Below are 20,663 nucleotides of genomic sequence, written 5' to 3' on the forward strand. Positions count from 1 at the left end.
CATTCTCTCTTACTCTCTTCCCTTTTATTTAATATGCTCCATCCAACTACTGTCAGCATGGATAACACTGGAAGTACCTCATCTGACTGTCTTTATCACTCTCATAGTCTCTGATGTGCTTGGCCTCACATTTCTGTGAGGCAGGGAAGTGTTGCTCTCCATACAGCAAATGGAGGATGGAGGCTAAAAGAAGGTAAGAGACTTACAGTCACGGAGAAAACCTGTAAGAGCAGGAAGCTGAATGTGGGTCTTTGACATGGCTCCCAGGCTGACCCCCTACCCCAGAGAGATCCTTTTTACTTGTTCTTGATCCTGACCTGCATGAACAAATTTTAATCTCGTCCTGAAATTGTTTCTAGTGTTCATCTGTGGAGCTGGAATGCCTGGCAAGCACTGAATTCATTACATCCTTCACAGGATGACTGGAAGGAGGTCTCCCTGAAGAGACATAGGAAAATCAGTGAAGAGAAAAATGAATCTGAAGGTCCACTTCTCATGGGTGCCCATCTCAAGACTTGCAGGTCTCTGTTTTCCAGCCCAATCCTGTGGGTCACAAGGATATCTGCAGGGGAATTCCTCCTGGCCTCCTCCTGTCACTGGGAACACAGATCAGACCTCAGGTTTTGAGCTGGGCATCTAGAAAATGAGCAACACAAACTCCCTTGCCGGGTGAGAAGTTTTTAGCTTAAGACACTGGAATAGCATCACGAAAGAAAAGTGCAGTAGAGGCAGAAACGGGATCCAATTCTCCAGGGCAATATTTAACAGGCTTTGCTGTAAGACTATCATGATTTTTCTGCAATTAGCTGCCTCATTCACTACACACCTTCCAATTTTGAAAAAGAAATGAAGTGGAATTCCTATATGCAACAGCCTACTTTACTCCACATTCCTGATTCATCCCCCAAACACACTGCATCTCTGTGCACTGAATGAGGCAGGCACACTTTGTTAAAAATAGCTGTAATCCTTCAATTAGATATTGTATTGAAATACACGTGTAACAGGGGCAAGGCTAAAGTGCAGAGATATTTCTTAAATTCTGTGTGCTAGATTTTAAAGTTAACAAGGACTCTTTAACTATAGGTTTGTTTTTATTGCACTGTATTGGCTCGTATGTCAGAGTCTGCAGCAATATCTGATGCGTAACATGTACGCTGCACATGATCAAAGACTTCAGTGTCATCTTCTTCCCTAGAACAATGAGTGCCTAAAGCAGCAGGAGCAGAAATTATCTAAAGGTAATGTTAAACAAACCTCCTTCTCCCCTCTGGGGAGAGTAAGCAGTCCAGGTGAGCAAGGCAGGAGGAGAGAACAGCATGCTTTGTGCTAGACAGGCAGAGAGCTCCACATAAAAGCAGAGGAGCTTTGCAGAAGCATGTCCTGACTCCCATCACTGGAGACTTAATGATGGTAATTCCCAAAGGATGATGCATGCTGACAGGCTTTGACACAAACTACCCCAGGATAATATTAATATGTATTAAAGGCTCAGGCAACTTTATTGGGACGGGCTTGATCAGTAACACATTTCAACACAGCGTCTCTATCATCTGTTGGAACAAAAGTAAGAGAGGGAGGGAGGGAGGGAGGGAGAATACACGCACAACCTCACCTTGCTTTGGGAATGTTTTTGAGACAAACAAGGTCAATCTGTGATGAATTGCATGCTTGGCACAGCTCAGACGTTGGACCAAGAACCTTGGACACTCCACCACAAATACGAATGTCACCGTGGGGCAGTTTATGTCGGAGTCTGTCTGCATGATACGCATCCTTAACCCTCCAGCATGGGGCCAGACATCTCCTGCACAGTCTTTGCCTGTGCATCTGGAACATCTACCCCTTGGAAAGGAGAGGTGCTTAGGAGGCAGTGTGGGGGCTCTGCTGCCACACCACTGGGGGGAGTGGAAGAAAGAACCCGCTGAAGCCTTTGATCATGTGTAATGTTAATGCAAGTGTTACACATCAGAGACTTTGCCACAGTAACTAGCATATAAACAGGAGTCTAGTGTTAACAAGGAGGACTTGAATATGTTTGTACATTTCTGAGTTAAAGCAATTTCCCTATTCAACAATACATGACACAGTGGAAGAAGTTCAGAAATAAACCAGCCCGACATGCTTAGACCTTTAATAGAATTTAGCTTCTTAGAACTAATTAAATGTTACTTAAGTGAAAAAAAAAATTCCAAGTACTTGGGAAAGGTGCCAATTTGACAGTTCTGGAGAATGAAATAATCTAATCATCCCCGGAGCATGGGCAGCAGCAGGACAGGCTTCCCCCACTAACATGCCTTAAACGTGACCTGGAAAGACTGTTGATACAAATGGGCCGTACAATCTCTGTGGTTGAATGACTCCTTGCTTTTTCTGCTGAGACTGCTAAAGCAGTTCCCACTGAGTACCAGCTGTGGTGGTGATATGGACACCTGTCTGGTAGGAATGGTGCTGGGACCTGCCAAACTCCTGTCATCTGCTAACCCTCCACTGGAGCCCAGCGACTCTCAGCTCATTGCTCAGCCTGGGCAGTGGGGGCTGAGCAGCAGCTCTCCGGGTGCAGCAGCTCTCCAGCCTGTCCCACCTTGGACACACTCCACTCCAGCCCACAGAATGTAAACAGGAGGTACTGTGTTTAGTCTGCAGGTTTGGGCTTTCACTGCACCAAAGCTCAGGCTCAAGAGAAGTCAGCCTCTGGCTGCTGCTGAGTCGAGGTCAGGATTTTTCAGGCTCTTATTTCTCCCCTAGGATAGGGAAAAAGTCCACAGGAGAAAAAGCCTGCCATGTCTCCTCTTCTCCACAGTTTCTTCATTTACTTGTCTTTGCAACAAGCCCCTGCATTGCAGTGATCTGCTTTCAGCCACCAACTCTCCTTGGAGCTCCTCACTTGCCTGGGGTCCCAAGCGAGGGAGGAAGAAAATCCTCTCTGGGCCTTGCTGTGAAAGCTTAGCAGGGCTTGCCAACTCAGCCAGCCCAGGCTGCAATGGACTAAACCAAACTCAGCTTGCCTCCTTGGAAATTTCATGTACCACAACTTCTTTTGCTTCTGAAGCAAAGCCACATGAACCTCCCCCTCCCCTGCTCCCAACACCACAAGGGACTGCTGAGCATGGATCAAGCCTCCCATTGCGTTCTAAGCCAAAAGCCTCAGACACTCCCACATGTATCTCACAACCGGGTGCTACTCCTGTTGTCCCAGGCTGCTTTCAGCCTCCCTTCCTCCCCCATCCAGCCTGTCCTCCTTCATATTCATCAGGACGGGGCAGGGGCCAAGAGCAGAGCTGGTCCTGCCAGACAAGAAGATCTAATACATTGACCTTGTGTAGGAGACAAGCGAGGAAACTTGTTTCTCCCTGCCATCTGAGCCAGCAATTCGTCACCTTTCCATCCCATCTTCGCCAAAAATCTTACACAGTTTTCAGCACCAAAGTAACACGCATGAAAACAACCAGGTTCATAAGGGTTAACATGTCTGAATGGTGACATAATTATTGCCATTCTTCACTGTTTACAGGTTACCTGACTACTCTACACATCAATACATTTCGAGATGTGATGTAAATGCAAACAAACACTCATGTTTGGAGTTAACACAGTCACAAGATCCTGTGTATCATGTGTTGGCAAGCACAGGAACCAACAGCAAATGACCCACCCTTAAACCTGACCCTTTGCTGTTAATCATTATAGGAGAGTTGCACTTTCCAGTCAGTACAATCAAAGCACACAGGTTCTTTGAAAATCCCTACACACGAGATGCTTCTGGCCAAGATCAGCTCCTTTACAAGTCATACAGCTTTCAAGGTATGATGTCCTCCAGACATATGAACATGGGTTGTGGAAAACCTTAAAAACAAGTCACTAGAAGGCAAACTGCAACACTGCAATGCTAAAACAAACCCCTGCCTTCAAAACAGAAGGGGAGGTAGGACTGCCACAGTAACAGCGAAGGCAGAGACATACTGCACACATAGTTCCTCAGAGGTGGACTTTTCTGCATTAACACATTCCTCCAAGCTTTTTTATTTCTGCAATATGTTTATAACCATGAAGAAATTCAAGGGTAGAATAGCGCTATGCTGTCATATCATTAGTGCATCACTGCTCCATAGGGCTGACCCTCAACACCAAGCAGATGGGGATTTTCCACGGAAAATCTGAGGTACTGAAAACATCTGGGTGCAGAAAACGTGTGGGTGCTTCAAGCCATCATGAGCTTTTGTCAAAGAATCAACAGGAAAGAGCTAAAACTGAACGAAACAGTGCTCTCTGTGCTGCTCTCCCATTTGGGATGATGTTTAACTGAGATTTTGGCTCTGTAGGATCACAGTCCCACAGCTTTCTAGCTCTTCCGCTTTGGCTCCATTCTTGTTTAGGTCATTCCACTCTGCCTCCCCAAATTCCTTTCTGGAAGAAATCAAGAATAAATACAGCCTGTAAAGTGTTTGCCATGGACTTCAGGAAATGGACACTACTGTATTCACAGATGATTTTTGAACTTTCCAGCCACTGCTTATCAATGTGAGTTCCATTAATACAAATAGTAACATTTCACCATTATTTTTTGAGTCCATAATTACCAAAATTATTATGCAAGAGCTATGAGAGATGTTGCAGCAGAAAATACAGGTTTGTTACACTTCTAAGTCACATAAGCCCTTAGCAGGATCATTTTTAGGACACAGTAAAGGAGGAAGGGGGAGAAACAGGAAGGAGGCTTTCTCACTTGTAACCAAGGTCCATGTGCTGCATAGGGGTGCTCCTCTGTAGCAAAGGCTCCTTCTACTCCTGTTGATACAAACGTGATTGCTGTATCTCCTGTAATACTTTTATACGTAAAGTGCCGTCCATGTAAGAGCCTTCCCCTGGAGAATTAAACATATGTGCATGAATTGAGAGGGTGTGCACAGCATTCAACACAACAATGAAGATACAGCACTATATAGTTTCTGCCATCAGCGTGGGAAACCATTTTGAAGGCAGTAACTGTTAATTTTTCAGGAATATATGAAAGATTTTCTCCAAAAAGCAGGTCACAAGCCTCCTTCTGAGGCAGGGAGCTACCCCTCATCTCTCTCCTTAATCTCAGGGCCTTGTTACAGAACTAGAATACATCTAAATCCCACTGCATGCCTATCCCCATGATGAGGTGCTTACGTAGCTAAGGGCAGGAGACTGCCAGTAAGATGAAAACTGCAGAAGAGAATCCAGACTCCACATCATGTGGGAATGTGAAGATGCATTTCTAAGAAGGCTCATTGCTGGAGGCAAACTTAACTACTATGACAATACCTAGTAATCAATTGCCCTGGTGCTTGACAAATGTTAGCTGTATTACTTAGGCTCATGCCTAGAAAATACACATACATGGCCAGCTACAGTATCCCTTCTGCTTTTTTCATTCAATGCAAGGGAAAATCATGGTTCTGGTATTTAGGCTGAGAGCATGTGTGACATGCATGCACGGCTGCTAACATGCAAGAGGGAAAACTTCAGGTAAGACATTTAGTGCCTAACAGAGTCACAGTTGATGAGTTAGTGCTGGCCAGCTGAGCTGTGGTAACTGATCAAGATAGGCTGTTTACACATTTATGATGTAAAATAAAATATGTTTGTATTAACTATCCCATTGGTTTCTCAACAGGCACAGGCAAGTGTGCACCTGCTGCTGATAACTCTGATACTACCAACATGTAACTCATTAAGCTGAAGTAACTCAATCACCTACAATCATTTGTCTCTACCCCACAGTTCATGTTAAGGACTACAACACTTGCACAGGTATTTCCTGACTGAAATTGTGGAAAACTAGAAGGCAGCCTGAACCTTCGAAAGACAACATGTAGAGTATGCATGCAATGTTTTGCTACTTCACTAATGTGACATAATTTGTCTAACAAACACACTCGTATGGATAAACTGACTGGAAACAGGCTTCGCACAACCACTTATTTGAGTCCATAAGTCAGAATTAACAAGTTAAGGGATTTTTTTGACAGAGTATGTTAAGACATCCCTTCTTTATCACACAGTTGCTAGCATTAGACTAATAAAACCCCCCCTATACTAACCATGTCCTGCTTCAGCACTCAAAATACACTGGAGGACATAAAAAGAATGAGAAACAATCTTGCCATAATGAACACACGTGCAAAGAATCATCTGTTTCCAATGTGTTTTGGCAAAATATGTCAGCTCTGGCCTTTACAGACCCATTGCATGCATGTCTGTAGGTTGAAACAATGCCACAAGGCAAAAGCAGCATGCTAGCAGAAGCTGAGGGGGAGGACAGCTTCACTCACCTTAGACAGAGGGGAATGAGTGCTCCGGACTCCTGGTTAAATTTCAGGTGTACGCTCTCCAGCTGCCTTGTGCGGATTAGCTCGTGAGGAATGATGGCTGCTGAGCTCTCGCTTTCTAAACTGTCCTTACGGCTTCTAAGAGAAGAGACAAAATGCACATTTATTCAGGATGCCAGTGCTGTGTGCTATTTCTGCTGTGTTTTGGAGCAACTACAAATATTGAAGGAAACAGAAACAAACTTATGAAGACACATCTAAATTTTCATCACCCCTACAGAGACAACCTCCCTCAGACTACCAGTCCCAGCATGCAGCTCTTCACCTTGATTTGACAATCTAGGATCTGAATTGATGCGTACATGCGGTGCATCGCTTTCCAGTACAAAAGAAATATTTTTTCTGGAAAGAACTGGAGCAAAACTATACTCCCTAAACCCCCAAACACAATAAAATGGTTTGGAAGAATTAACAGGTGTGCCCTCCCTCCTGGTTTTGCTTTATCTTCAGGATTTTTCAGGCAGTGGTCTGTAGGAAAGAGTTGTCCAGTCCTTTGTGTCCTTGCTCAAATATCTTTGAGGTCTGTGGCATCCCTACAGTTGTGTTCAAATCATTCCTTCGCACAGTTCAACCCAAAGGTTTTGAGAATCCCCTGCTTCCACCAGCATCAAGTGCAACAGCCAAAAGACAGACTCTACATGTGACGAGTAGGAGATCCACAGATTGTTTTCCCTTGTAAGTGGGGCTGCTTTAAGACAATGGCAGCTTTGCTTTCTTATTCATTCATTTCTGCAAGACCAGCATATTATGAAGCTACGACTAAAGGTTATGTTGTTATATGATTAGGAACGTTGCCAGACAAAATCCTCTAGATAATAAAATGGTCTATATCAAAATACTTGACCATAAACACTTTATATGTTCAAAGAGCATCAGTGTGATGCCTCACTTGGCAGTACAGAACAAAGAATGAAGGACAGGGTGGGGTACAATTTTATGGATGACATGGACTGATGTGAAGTGTTTGATATGTGATTTATCTTTTTGTCACCTGGCATTCCATGTGAATTTAACAGAGGTAAGACTTTTTAAAGATAGTTTCTATAGTACAGAATCATCAGAGGAGAGGGACAGGGAAAGCAGGAGGGAACTGAGATGCCACATTGAAATGTGTCTCCATTGTGCCAGACATATCAAAAGCCAATTGAGGCTATCAAGCTGTGGCCCCATTTGGGAACATTTAAGTGTGGATCCTTCCTCCATCCAAGTTGAACCATCTTTAATGTACATCTGGAAATGATTGTAAAGAAACAGCCTGACCCTTGTGAGCTGACCTAGATGACACCTTTACTTGATTTTACCTTGGAGTGTTGTCCCAAAATTACTCCCATCAACCACACACATAGTAGTGCAGTTCAGTGTGAATTCAAGTGCAGATGCTTCTGTCAGGTCACCTAGTCCCAGGTGAGCCCTTCACCAAGCAGCTGAGCCGCCCACTCTGAAACAAGCTAAAATCTGATATCTCACGGTGCAAACCTGCATTGCCAGGTCAGAGACATGCAGGAGAAAGATATCAGAGCTCAGCTCCCTGCAAGATAAAAACTGTAAAACATGTTCCATGTTCTGCTCTAGCAACACAAAAGAGCAATAATGGATCCAGCAGGGACACAGTAGGTCAGGACAGAGCTTATTCACAGGGTGGGCTGATGGACTGACAGTCAGCAGAGTATCAGTTCAGTGGGTTAACCCTGAAGCGAAGACACAACATGCTTTGTAGTCCATAGGTGGCACTTAAAGTTGTGTTTAATCTACTTCAGCAAACATTTTACAGCTCTTTGTAGGTGGGGTCTTCAAAGAGTGGAGTGGGCTAGCATTTTGCAGGCTGATTACCTGAGAAGTGCAGTTACAGTTGATTAATGATCAGTTGACCTTAAGCTAAGCTTTGTCTCAACTTCCTTATCAGATCTTATATACACAGTGAGCTGTGGGAAAGTCAGCCTGTGGTCTACAGCTTCCAATCATTCATTTATCAGCCCCTACCAAAAGGGTCAGCCATTAGCAACGCATGATTTTCAGGCAAGCCATAAGCTTGCACTCCTAAATGCAGTTCCAGAGCTTAGGCACCCTGCAGCGGATCAGGAGTTTTACAGCAATGTTATTGCTACAGACAAGAGACTGTGCCCTGCTCACAATAAGCATTCCGAGTGCGTCCCATAACACAGCTGTGGGTTCATGCTTCTGCAGGACAGACAGCCGCAGGACAGCTCCCCATACTCCTGGGCTGCAACCCCTCACCACGAGCTGAAGGTGGGTTTTTAGGTTTCCACCATGCTAGCCAGTACAGCTGCTACAATGGGGCTGCAGTCCGGAGGGGAAACAGCCTTCGGTTGTTAATGCAATAATAGGAATGACGACAATATTCTGGAGGCAAGGGGCAAAGCTTTCTAAGTCTTATTAAAAACAGCAAATGCTGTTTGTCATTACATGCTCAAGAGAAGATGTTGACTAATGTATAACTATCAAACGGAACTGTCATGACTTTAGGGCTGTCAATAATTATGACTTCACATTAATATGTAACCAGCCCTTCTGTCAAAAAGGTGAAGCAAAATGGTAGTTAATACTTTGAATGACATGAAACTATTAATCCTTTTCACAAAATTTTTCCAAAATAGTCTTTGTTTCTTATTTCACTTCAGTGGAGCTCACACAATTTCAGATATTTAAAGTTAAGGGTGAAACTTCAATAGTAGAAACCAAATAACCTTTTATCTAAGCTATACCTTTCTAAACAAGAATTATGTGTTGTGGACTGCAGTTAACACACCCAGAGGCCACAGTGCCATCACTTTCAAACATGGAAACATGTTGCATGACATGGGGACTCAGCAAGACCAATTAAAACTCTCTCTTTGGAACTGGAAATCCTTGTGCTGGCCCTTCCAAAGGATGATAGCCCAGATGAAGGGTTGGCAGGACCTCTAGGTTGTTATTAACAAAAAGTTCATGTTGTAACACACATTGCCATCTACAGCTTGTAGTTTTCAGACTTAGAAAAAAACCATAGAAAATGTTTGCTTTTTAACACTAACATGCCTGGTTTTACGACTGTCAGTTACTCCTAAGTCATTGCTTCCTCCACCCCATCACCAAATAAATCAGCAGCAAAAGTCAGTGGAGTTTTACTTGTTATGACTAAGATCTAGCTGACTATCACGTAAAATGTTGCGAACTTTGTCTATTCCAGATTTAATACTTCATCCAACCCACACAAAAAAATTTATGTTTCTCAGTGTCCAGAAAAAACAAGTCTGCAAAAGCCAGGGCTGCTGCATTAGGAAAGGCAGCAGATTTAAATGGAAGCAGCATGCCGGAAATGCCCCAGTTTAAGGACTACACATCTCATGTTTTGTGAAACTGGAGGGGAGTTGGAGAAGATTAAAGCACATTTCCCTCTGATTGGGGGCTTGTGGGAGGTGTAAACGTGGGCAGTTGTCAGATTAATTCTTTAGATGATTACATTCTTTTTGTTTCTTTAAAGCTGTTTGTAGTCGGTTTTGATGTCTCCTGTTCTGGGCAAGTGTATTGCTGCAGTTACCAAGGTGACTTTAGCTGACTTTCAACTATTTTTTCCAGCTTTGGTTTCTACCAGTAGTCTGCTTCTGGGTGGAGGAGAGCGGGAGGAAATTATGTTTGTTGTTTTTTTGTTAAATCTCATGAATGCTGATTAACATGAACTTAACCAAAGCCATATTTGATTTTTTTTTCTATTTTTGAGAAAGAGAGGGTGGTCAAACCATTGCAAAGGTGTCCAGTGTGGCCTGCAGCTTCCCCAGACCTCTGTTAACAAGGAAAGGGCCTGAGAATAATCCACATCCCAGTGTGCTGTGCTCCTGGAACGTGTAGCCTCCTGGGGGCCCTCTCATTGTATTAAAGATAAGGGTGGCTGCAACCTGCTTCATTTTATGCCAACTAACAGCAGCCCGTGGGGATCCTGGAAAATTGCCAATGTAATCACTGGATTGCACAAAGTTTGGATGTCCCCTCCTTCTAAGTCATGTTTATAGCAACCCCTTCTCAAGCAACAACTGGCAGTTATTTTATGGGATTCAAGAATAACCAGGTTGATCGGATTAAGAAAGGTTTATTTATTCTTGCACTTGCATTTCACTTTATGATCAGAGCACTTGATCTCATGGAGCATAATTTTGCTGCATTTCCAAGCTATTCTCTGGTACCAAAATCACTAGGGATATGCTGTTGGAAGCTGGCCGCGGTAGGGGCTCTTTGTAGGAGTGGGTGCCCACTGCATCAGCAAAGTTATTTTCTCTCACTGGTCTTTGCTTCCTCCATATAAAACCCAGCACTGTGAGTTAGCAAGTGCAAAACATCAGTGCAAGCTTACACAGCTGAGAGAGAAAGGTCGGACCACTTTTTCTTCCTTCCCCGCCCTTCTTCCCTTTCCAACCATGGCTATTTCAAACCTCCTCAATCCCTCACTAAGATATGGTCAAAGATCACTTAAGTGCCAACAATCTTCCAGAGTCTTTCCCACAGTTTCCCCTGAAGGGCAAACCAGCAGTTGTGGGAAAGAGCCTTAAGCATCTTGGCACACAGAGCTACAGCAGGTCACGAACACACAGAGGCAAGTGCAGAACTGGGGAGGACACGGTTACACAGCTCTTGCAGTGGTCACACTGGGACAAGGCTCGAGTGCTCAGACCTGGGTGCTCCTCAGCCTGGTTAAACAGGATGGTGACGATGTTCTGTGTGCATTTCCTGGCATGGAAGGGCTGCAAGGACAATGCCAGTAGCAACAATCCTCTTGCCACTCACATATCCCTTTGGAAAGCTGCATAATAATTACTGTCAGAGCTTGCAGGGGCCAGACTGTTCTAAGACCTGCAGCTGAACTGGGATTGAGAGATTTAGGCTGTTCCACTGGCACCCTGCAGACTCATGAGTGAAGTCAAACAACTCTTTTATGCTTCAGGTTCCCCGTCTGTAAAACCGAGACATTTTTCCACATAGGGGTGTTGCAAGGATTAAGTCAATGTTTGCAAAGCACTTTTGGATTCTTAGATGGGGAAAGCTATGCAAGAGTGCAAATTATTAGCATGGTGACTGCTCTGCACTTCTACTGACACTGGTTTTCCCGACATTTACGTTTTCAGTTTGCAAGCTTGTCACCCAGCACTCAGCCTCATGCTGAGAGACACTCCCTGAAGTATATCGCCTCCCCCCATTCAGCATTCCTGACTCAAGCAGGACACCACTGAATGGCATTGCAATGAGAGAGCATGCCTAAATAAGCAGGACTGGATTGGAAACTTACTGCTTATTGGTTGCAGAATCAGAAAGCCTAGCCAGAACCAGACAGTTTCAGAGAATGCTGAAATGCTCCCCTTTATGTAAAGTTTGCCTCCAAGAACTGAAGACAGGAAACGAGCTACACAGACAACAGCTTCCCTCCACCCAAGTGAAGCAGATTCAAAACCCAATGCAACTGGGAGAAGCAAAGGGCAGACTCGTCTCGAAGCAAAACCTACATCTCAGTATTACTGTCAGAGCTTCCTCAGAAATGCTGCTCAGATGGAGCTCGCTACCCCCTGACAGGAGAAATCCACACGCCCTATTTACCAAGTCAGAGGAACTACAAGGGCAGTGGACTCCAGTCCTGGAAGTGGTGCCACTATTACTCATGTGCTCCAAAACAGGCACATCGTGTGACAGTCTGGGGTTATCCTGGGAGGAATTCTGGAGTGACACAACTCCTCCTTCTTCCCACAAGCACCTGAGATGCTGAGGGTGCAGTGCTCCAGCAGATCACCGCCAGGACAGTCCTGCCAGCCCCACCTGCCGGAGGGGTGGTCCCTACTCTGATTGCCAGGAGCCTGCCTTCATTTCCCTGCACAGCTGCAAACTGGTCAGGGCTGGATGGTATATGAGCTACCAGATGTTCAAGTTTCCCTATACTCAACCTGTCTTTCTGCCTGGAAGTTGAATGTAGATGGGATTTGAGGTCTTTGTGGGTCCCTGGATGAATGATCACAGTGCATGAGGGGACCAGCACAAGCACAGTTACCTGGGAAATCCCAGACAGAAATATGAGAATTAGGCATATTGAACCACACCATTTGATCCTTCTTAAGAAGGGGGAGAGTGATAAACAGCAGAGACATGCTGGAAAAACCTTGTCAAAGTAATACAACCTTGGGAGACCTTTTTCTATCACTCAAACCTCATCTTCAGACACTGGGGATGTGCGTGGGCAATACCTGAATCCCGGTAATCCCAATGAAATGCAAAAATTACAGACAATTTTAGCTTCAACACGTGCAGTAATGCAGTGTGCTAGCTCTAGGTTTCTATTCCATGTCTCAGCTCGCTGTAGAACAGTCTGAGTCAGCCAAGAGGCAGAAAAACATCAATTTCAGCAATGCTGTATGATCAAGGGGACCCTTGAGGGGTAGAAAAGGTCAAGAATTCCCCTATCCCAACCCCGGTTCTCACGGCAACTGTGGCAAATTAACTCCTCTGTCCTCATCTGTAGCATGGAGATACTACTCACCTACCTCACAGGAGAGCACAGAGCTAATTACCAGGGACAACTAAAGACTCAGCCCCAGCAATTGTTACATCAAGATATTAAATAGTGAATGAAGCAAGATTCCACAGGTGTCACTGAACTTTGACATCTGGAACTTCCAGCCCACTGAAGTCTTAACAGCAGCAGTGTTTAGTCTGACATTTAAACATCCCCTATGGATAACAGCTCTCCATATCCAACAAGAGTGAACCTGCATGGCTCAGGAGACTGGGAGCCTTGCCTTTCTGTCTGAGCGGCACCTACTAAGCTGATGGGTCCTAGGAAATAAATAATGTGCCACTGAAAAGCACATTTGTATTCACACACGCCTTATTTTTCCAAGAGGTATTTGGTATTTGGTTACCTATGGTTGAAATGATTAGTCATGTTTCCAAAGATTAATTTACATGTTCTTTTGTTTAAGACGTATGAACTGATTTAATGACTGCTTATGAACTGAGCTAACAGTCATTTTGAGAAACAGATGTCCGATGCAGTTTTAAGCTTTAAGAGTGCTTTTATTCATATCCTTAAGAGAAAAAGGGCTACACAGTCTACAGTAATAACACTAATGAATCAAAGTACTACAGCTGCCCAACAGGGTTTTGACAGAAACCAGCTTTTTCTCAAAGGAACTTTTTTTTAGGGCTCTGGGACAGTGAACAACTAGTAATATGCATGCTACATGTAAGTATGTGCTTTGCTGGAGCCAAAACACTGAATCAAGCCCTATCTGCAACCAAACAATGTGAGGCTTTTGCATAAGTGGTGAAAACTGTAGCTACACAAAGACTAAGAAATCTGTATGGAATCTGGATCCTCTATGTTTTATATAAATAAATATTTGAAAGTTTGAGTGTTTCTGATACTATTTAGTGACACTGAAGGCAGAACAGGTTGTCTGCTTCAAGCCCTGATAGATTATTGTGTGTGGGTGGTAGGGTTAGGATAAAAGAAAGGGAAGAAAGCTACTAGGAAAGCAGTTGGTGGTTGCAAACCCATGATAAATAAACAGCACATTCCTCTTCTGCACAAAGCCATTAGAGTCTGTGTCAGACTTTACCATCCTAATGTCAGCTGGGTGCAAATTTGACAGCCTGGGGTTCTGCAGTGCTCCCTATGGAAAGCAGATTTGAAACAATTTGCCATGCCCCAACAGAGCATTTCTGTCAAGTTCCTAAAGAGCTTCTAATGCACCAGTTATTCACAGGACTCTTGCAAAGAACCACGGGTTTGATATTTTATGGTCTGGTGTGTACAGTGCAGGATATGATTACACACAAGCCTGCTTCCCATCAGCTAGCACCTCGTAATCGTTAACATATTTATCCTTGTGGTGCCTCAAGAAGATGACATTGTTATTAGTCCCATTTTATAGATTCAGAAACTGAAGCTCAATAGCTAAATGACTTGCCTTTGATTACACAAGATTTATAGTGAAGGACAGAACTGAGTCTCAGCCCTACCAGGCCCAAGCAATCCAAGCAAGGATCACACCAGAAGGACTAGATCTATGTGCAGAATCATCCTTCATCTCAGGTGCTCGTAAGTCCTACGAAATGGTTATATCTGCATTGGGATTTGTGCCTTTCGTGTCTCAGCCTTTATCCCTGTAGGTACCTATAGGGAACGTGGATGTAGATACATTACTGCATGTAAAAGCTGAGCTCGTAAATTACATTCCTCTGCAGCAGCTGGAGATGAGAGTCTCCATATCATACTCTTGTACTTAATAGCACATTGAGCAATTTCGCTCAAACGCATAAGACATGCTGAGACAGTGTATTAAGAAAGGCTGAGACATAATAAGATCTTCCTCTTCTACTTCATCTATACCACACTGTTCTGGAAAATATGTTGACTGATCAGTTTTAGCCGCAGTAAGGGTAATCATCAGTACCAGTTAGTTAGGGGTTGTGAGTAAACACTGCTTTCCAGCACAAACCAGCCCTTTCAGTACGGTCAATGCATTTAACAAGTCCCATTGTATCTGCTACATGAATTTGAGAAGAGAAGCCACTGCAAAAGTAAAAAAGACCTTTCTTAAATTCCTCTCAAAGCAGTCAGTAAGATGGAGGAAGGAAGTATTAGGACACACCACTGTTTTGAGATCTCCCCTATCCCTTCAATAGTATCACCAGTGTAACACAGCTGATAGCTCTTTCCTTAACTGAAGCGCTGTCATGGAGAAACAGGGTAGCTATCAGTTTCCCCTGTGGTAACCATAGACCTCAGTGAAATGTATTGATCTTCTAGGAGGCAAACACTGGGAACCAGCCATTCCTACCACTCAGGCTTCAGGCAGGGTAGGTGTGCAGCTGCTGCAGGTTAAGGGAGATTTGCAACAAAGAGCACTGTCACAGATATGAGGCTCTGAATTTGACCTGCCTTCCTCTCTGTCTCAGAACAGTTAAAAATCCAGGTAAATATTTGTGTTCTTCATCTTAGACCTCTGCTAACCTTTCATCACTCTGTCTCAAGCCTATCTCTGTTTATCTTACCCTCAGTAACGTAAAGCTCCCTTATCTAAGCAACAACAGCCTCCCAGCATTAAGGCTTACCCATCAGCTGCCTCCTCGACCTGATGTGCACCTGAAATGTTTCTGGTCATCCCCAAACACTGTGGACTCAGAGGTCACACTGGGCATGCAGACGCATGCAGGAGCCCAGCATCTGTGAGAAATCCTGCCCACTACTTTTGAGCCTTCCAAGTCTGCGTGTGATTTGTGCAAATCAGATGGTATAATTTTATATTTTTTTCAGTGCGGCCAGCGGGACCAGCCAATGATCCAATGTGACCAACCTTCAAGCAGGGAAATACTACTCAAAACCTGAGTCAGATCAGAATCTGGCTCAATTTCATTACTATATAGTAAAAGTAAGATTATTCCTAAAGCAATAATAAAGTCACTTGAGATTTTTTTTATATAAGCACCAATATCTCATATTAATTGTTATTACACAGCATCAGCAGTTGATATAATACTTCCCCCAAAGGATTAGGCAACTCAGAAAACTTCACATATAAGGCAAATCAGAAGTCACCCACAAAATGGAACAAGAAAGGACAGCTACGAGAAATATTCTTCTCATGAAATGTTTGAATCAAGAATGAAACAGGAATTGAAACAGAGCAGAATGCTGTCCCTGCCTGGCACTACAGGAAAGTGCTGATTTCATGACAATTTTACTCTTGGAACAAGAAAGCACAAACATTCATCAGAGACTAAGAAACCAAAGGAAATGGCAAGATGAAGGAGTGCAGCAAAGATGTATGTCTTTCTGTGTCATTTAGGTGAAACCATTAAAATTGATGGGAAAACACTTAACTAGCAACTGAAGCCTAAGAGGAGAAGGGGAGAAAACCAGAAAGACAGAAGTGCAGAAACTACAGATGGCTTGAAATCACAGGTAATTTCCTATGGATTCACTGTATTCAAAAGTTACAAATGAGAGATCTACAGGTCCACCTAGTCCCACTTAAATCACCTGTTAGACTACAGACTATTAGAGACTAGGGTGGTATTGGCGTGTAATTACTGACAGAACACACCTGTTTCAGCAAGGCAAGATCAAAGTCACTTGAAAAAAAGAAAAGAAAATCAACAGTTTAACCAAAAGGTTTGTAAGTTTGAGCTTGAAAACAATATACTCAGGCAAAAATATCAGCAGTCATCTATGCCACCTAGCTCCGGATACTGTAGCCCTTTTCAGCACGGTCCATTTTATAGGGATCATTCCAGTCTGATTTCAAACACAGTACACTGTGAACAGCAGGTTCTACAGAACACAGTCAGAGCCACTCTGCATTTGCAAGGTTTGTCCAAAACCCCTCTCAAAAGCTGCACTCCTGAGTACTAGCCCATTAATCCAACCTGAACAACTCTTCTCCCTCAGTCTTTGCACTTTGCAAGCATTCACTGCTAGTTTCCCTCTCCCCTTGCCAAGTCTTTTCCCACCCGCCTTTAACTTTGTTTTCCATGCTGAGCTCTTTAGCTTCCCTCTGCCACTGAGTGCGCAGGGTGAAACTCACGGTGCTCGGTCGTGGTTCAACCCATTCTGTCTTTGTGCATTGATTGGAGGTAGGACAGGTTTGCTGTTAATCTCAAGCCCTCTCCGCAAAGTCTCCCTGATTTGCTCTGTATCTGCAAAGAGAAATTTTTTTAATATAGTTTAGAGTCCCCAGAAACATCACAGACACAAGGAGATATCAGGTGTGTTTCATCTAAACTCTTCCCCTTCAGAAAGAAATGAAGAGATGCTAAGGGTTAATACTTAACTGCCCTTCCTGCACTTCCTTAGGAGTTATTTCACTTTATAAAGTTGGTTTAAATTCTCTTGGTTTGGGCTGTGATGGTATGTCAGGCAAGGAGAGCAAGGTGTTTGCTGTTTCTGTAGCTCTCACAGAACCTCCTCATACTTCCAAGCCTTTGTACTGGAAATCATTTTTCCCATTAGGCATAAACAGGAATTTGTTCCTTTACCAAACCAGTGTATGAAAATTTGAAAGGTTTTGCAATTGGCTTTGCAAATCTGTTGATTAATTTACAACAAGATTCACAAAAGAGGGGAATTTTACGCAGAGCAACCTTCAGCCTCAAGCGCACGTCTGAAAATAAGCTGCAAATTATGCAGTTCAGATGAAGTCTTTTTACTTCTGCATTTTTCTAAAATGCCTACTGGCCAAATACTTTCAATAAAGATCTTTCCTGCCTTTCTTAGAAGTTTCCTCATATTTTTTTGAGAAATGTGAGAATTGGGTAGACAAAAATATATCCAAATTATTTCAAAATTTTTTGAAGGATATGCAAATTTCACCATGTATGCCTGTCTTTGGCTTTTCCTTTGCAAAGCTGAGGAAAAATCACCTTTTTAGATCCAGTGCAGGTCAAAATATTTGCACAGGAGCCAAAAAGAAACTATATATGCATTTAAATAATTTCTACTGTGGACTAAAGAACAAGTAAGATACCATTTTTGTGCAAACCGTTGTTAATTCCAGGAAATCTCAAGCCCTCAAATTTTATGTTCCTTCACCCATTTGAAAGGTAACATGTATAATTTCAAGCCAGTGTAATGGCTATGACATCTGTACCCAAAGAGGGCATCTCACTGCAAAGGGGAACTCCACTGTATTTTATTTCTTCTTTCCAGAGTTCCGTATTTGCGAGAATGCCTTGAGTTCAGCTGAATCAGTGCAGAATGAGTCCAACTTGCCACCCAAGAAGTGACAATGTTAATAAGGAACAAAGCCTGGGAAAATACAATTGCTTCACCTTGCAGGTGTTTACAGTCCTGGTTTCACCAAGTGCTCAGTTTAATTTTGCAGATTCAGATTACAATTTGCTTAAAAACTGAAAAAAGCATTTAGACAAAACAAGGCCAGGATCTCTTTTCCTCTCTCCTGCCTTCCTCAAAGAGGCCACACCAAAATTCATTTCACTCCCCTGAGACACACTGAGCCTCCCAATTACTTGGGTGTTTGTTATGAACTCGAAGATGCTGCATGACTCAGTGCACTGCCCAGACCCACCACAAAACAAGCCAAAAGGTCGTGACAGTGACTTGGCCCAGGACATCTTACCCTTTCCAGAAAGCCGCCGGGGCTGCGTCCCAATGCAAATGCTCCTGCTGTCTTCATCATCCTCCGGTGGCCGGCTGAGGTCATCCCAGGCACATTTGGCACTCACTCCACTCAGGTTTGAGCCATCTGTCTCAATCCCTTTATCGACTCTCTCCTGCTTGAAAAGATCCCAAACACCAAGACTTTTTTGGGTGTGGCTTGAACCTGAGCAGGAACCCACCATGGTGCAGCCCAAACTTCAGCAGCTCCTGCAGATCCCTCTTTGTGGACAGTTTCCACCCTGTGGCCCCTGTGCTTTGCTGTGTCAGCAAACAGTGACTGCACCTGGAGCCAAATCTGGGAGCTGGTCAGAACTGAATAAACCTTTTCCATAGCCCGTTGATCTGAACTTCCACCCCTTACCCACTGCTTCACTACATGGTCCTGGCAGGCCCAAAGGAGGGTAAGAGAAAAGTGGAAACCTGGGGTGTACAGGGTTGCCTCTTTCAGTGTTAGCACTGATTTACACCAACTCAAAGTATTTAAGACACTACATTACACACTCCTGTATGAAGCACAGCTTGGCAGTCGATCTATTACATGTCAATGACAACAAATCCCTGAATAACTAAAACTGCATTCTGTTTTCAACCTTACCAAGGAGTCCTACAATGCAAACAGCTCACGGAGAGACTAATCATTCACAAGGGTTCTTCATTTGCAAACTGCCCAGACAGCCCCTGCTTTCCAGTGTGCTGGGGTGTCCCATCAAGGACAAACGTACAGGTTTGGATGTGCAAGGAGATACAGGTTTGTTCCCAATGTCAAAGCTTTTGCATAGCTTTCTCTATTGGCAAATAAACAAACTCCCTCCCTCACAAGCTGGACTTTCCAAGCACACAACTAGCGTTTGGGCGTTGGAAGGTGTCACATACCAACCACAAGCAGTTGGATGCTCTCAGACACCGGGCATTTTCTCCACGACGTGCATCTGCAAGACTGCCCTAACTACAGCCAAAACTTTCACAGGACACCACCTGCTAGGACACTGGCATCAGTCTGACTTTCTACCTGTGACCCACAAGGGGGTAATGTTGAGCTGAACAAACTCGGGGCTGAGCTTCACCGAGGACCGGCTCTTACCGCTGTCACCTCTTCCCTGGCTCCAAACCAACCTGGATTGTTTCCCCCTTTTCTGAAGGGGTACCTCTTCTGGTGCCGCTCAGTGGCACCAGCAGGATCTCCATCTCTCTGCATACATCTTGGTCACCTCAAAACAGGCAATAAGCCCCAAGAAACATTGAAGATTTGAGGAGAGAGCAGAGCTGTGTTAGACACAATGCTCCACGTTACTACTCTCCAGCTTCACCTTGCCACTGGAGACGAGACACTGTGTGAGTATTCAGTGCTTTGCAAAATCTGTTCCCTAAGAAAGTTTCCAGACTAAACCCACATATATTCCTCCCCTTGCCCAACTGTGCACACTCTGCCCTAGGAAGAGCATGGTCTGTTCTTGTGATCATTCAAGAAAGGATCTGAGCAGCTCAAAGATAAGCACAGGCACTCAGGGTGTGGTTGCACAGCGGTTTAAGTTGATGTAATTTGCAGTGACTGCAGTCCCACCCTCCTCCATGTGCTCCTACCCCATTCCTTGAGCCAACTCTTTATTTTTTTTCATCTGGATCACCTCCCAAAACCCACTCTTTGGCCCAGAAGTAGAAGCAGGAGCCTGTGGCTGGGGGCAGGACCAGAGCAGTCTTGACTTAGACTTAAGCATTCAAAAGACTGCCTTCGTTCCGTCTCTCTCCCTGAAAGACTGTTCCTTGTCAGGATCTTCCTCCGGCGTCAGGGGAAACTGACTTCTTGAATGCGTAATAGGAAAATCTGAGAAATAATAAATCTGCTGGGATTTTCTTTTGTTATATCCTAAATATGAAATCAGTTGCATCACCCAGAAATAGAAGTTGTGGAAAAAGAAATAAAAATACATCCGTTCCTACATATGCAAACAATGCTTTAAGTGAGATTTAGCACGTGGCTCCTCCGGGAGCCCTCTGTGGTGCTCTGCGAGGACCCAGATCAGCTGGCATGGGTGGGTGTAACTTGTCAGCACTGTTATTTTTCATCCCAGTCATAGGGGAAGCATGGGAGAGCCACCAAACTTGCCCTTGAGCAGGGAGCAGAAGAGCCCAGAGAGCCCTGAGGCTCCGGT

General features: G+C 44.0%; 1 protein-coding gene across 4 annotated transcripts in view; it reads right to left on the reverse strand.

The window, feature by feature from the left end:
- Window positions 1-20,663, reverse strand: part of SUFU (SUFU negative regulator of hedgehog signaling) — a 98,651-nt gene that overhangs the window by 18,393 nt on the left and 59,595 nt on the right. For 2 of the 4 annotated variants that reach the window (XM_027738638.2, XM_027738636.2), the window contains exons 7-10: window positions 18,473-18,629; window positions 16,922-17,033; window positions 6,303-6,437; window positions 4,727-4,865 (exon numbers count right to left, since the gene is read on the reverse strand). In XM_027738638.2, coding sequence (XP_027594439.1) covers window positions 4,727-4,865; window positions 6,303-6,437; window positions 16,922-17,033; window positions 18,473-18,629 — 543 coding nt within the window. Of the gene's footprint in view, window positions 1-3,563; window positions 4,408-4,726; window positions 4,866-6,302; window positions 6,438-16,921; window positions 17,034-18,472; window positions 18,630-20,663 lie in introns of those variants that run through there. The other 2 variants (XM_027738639.2, XM_027738637.2) reach the window with 2 other exon arrangements.

This window comes from Pipra filicauda, unplaced genomic scaffold (genome assembly GCF_003945595.2).
Source record: "Pipra filicauda isolate LSUMZ 115617 unplaced genomic scaffold, ASM394559v2 scaffold85_size2586006_pilon, whole genome shotgun sequence".
Classification (NCBI taxonomy): Eukaryota; Metazoa; Chordata; class Aves; order Passeriformes; family Pipridae; genus Pipra; species Pipra filicauda.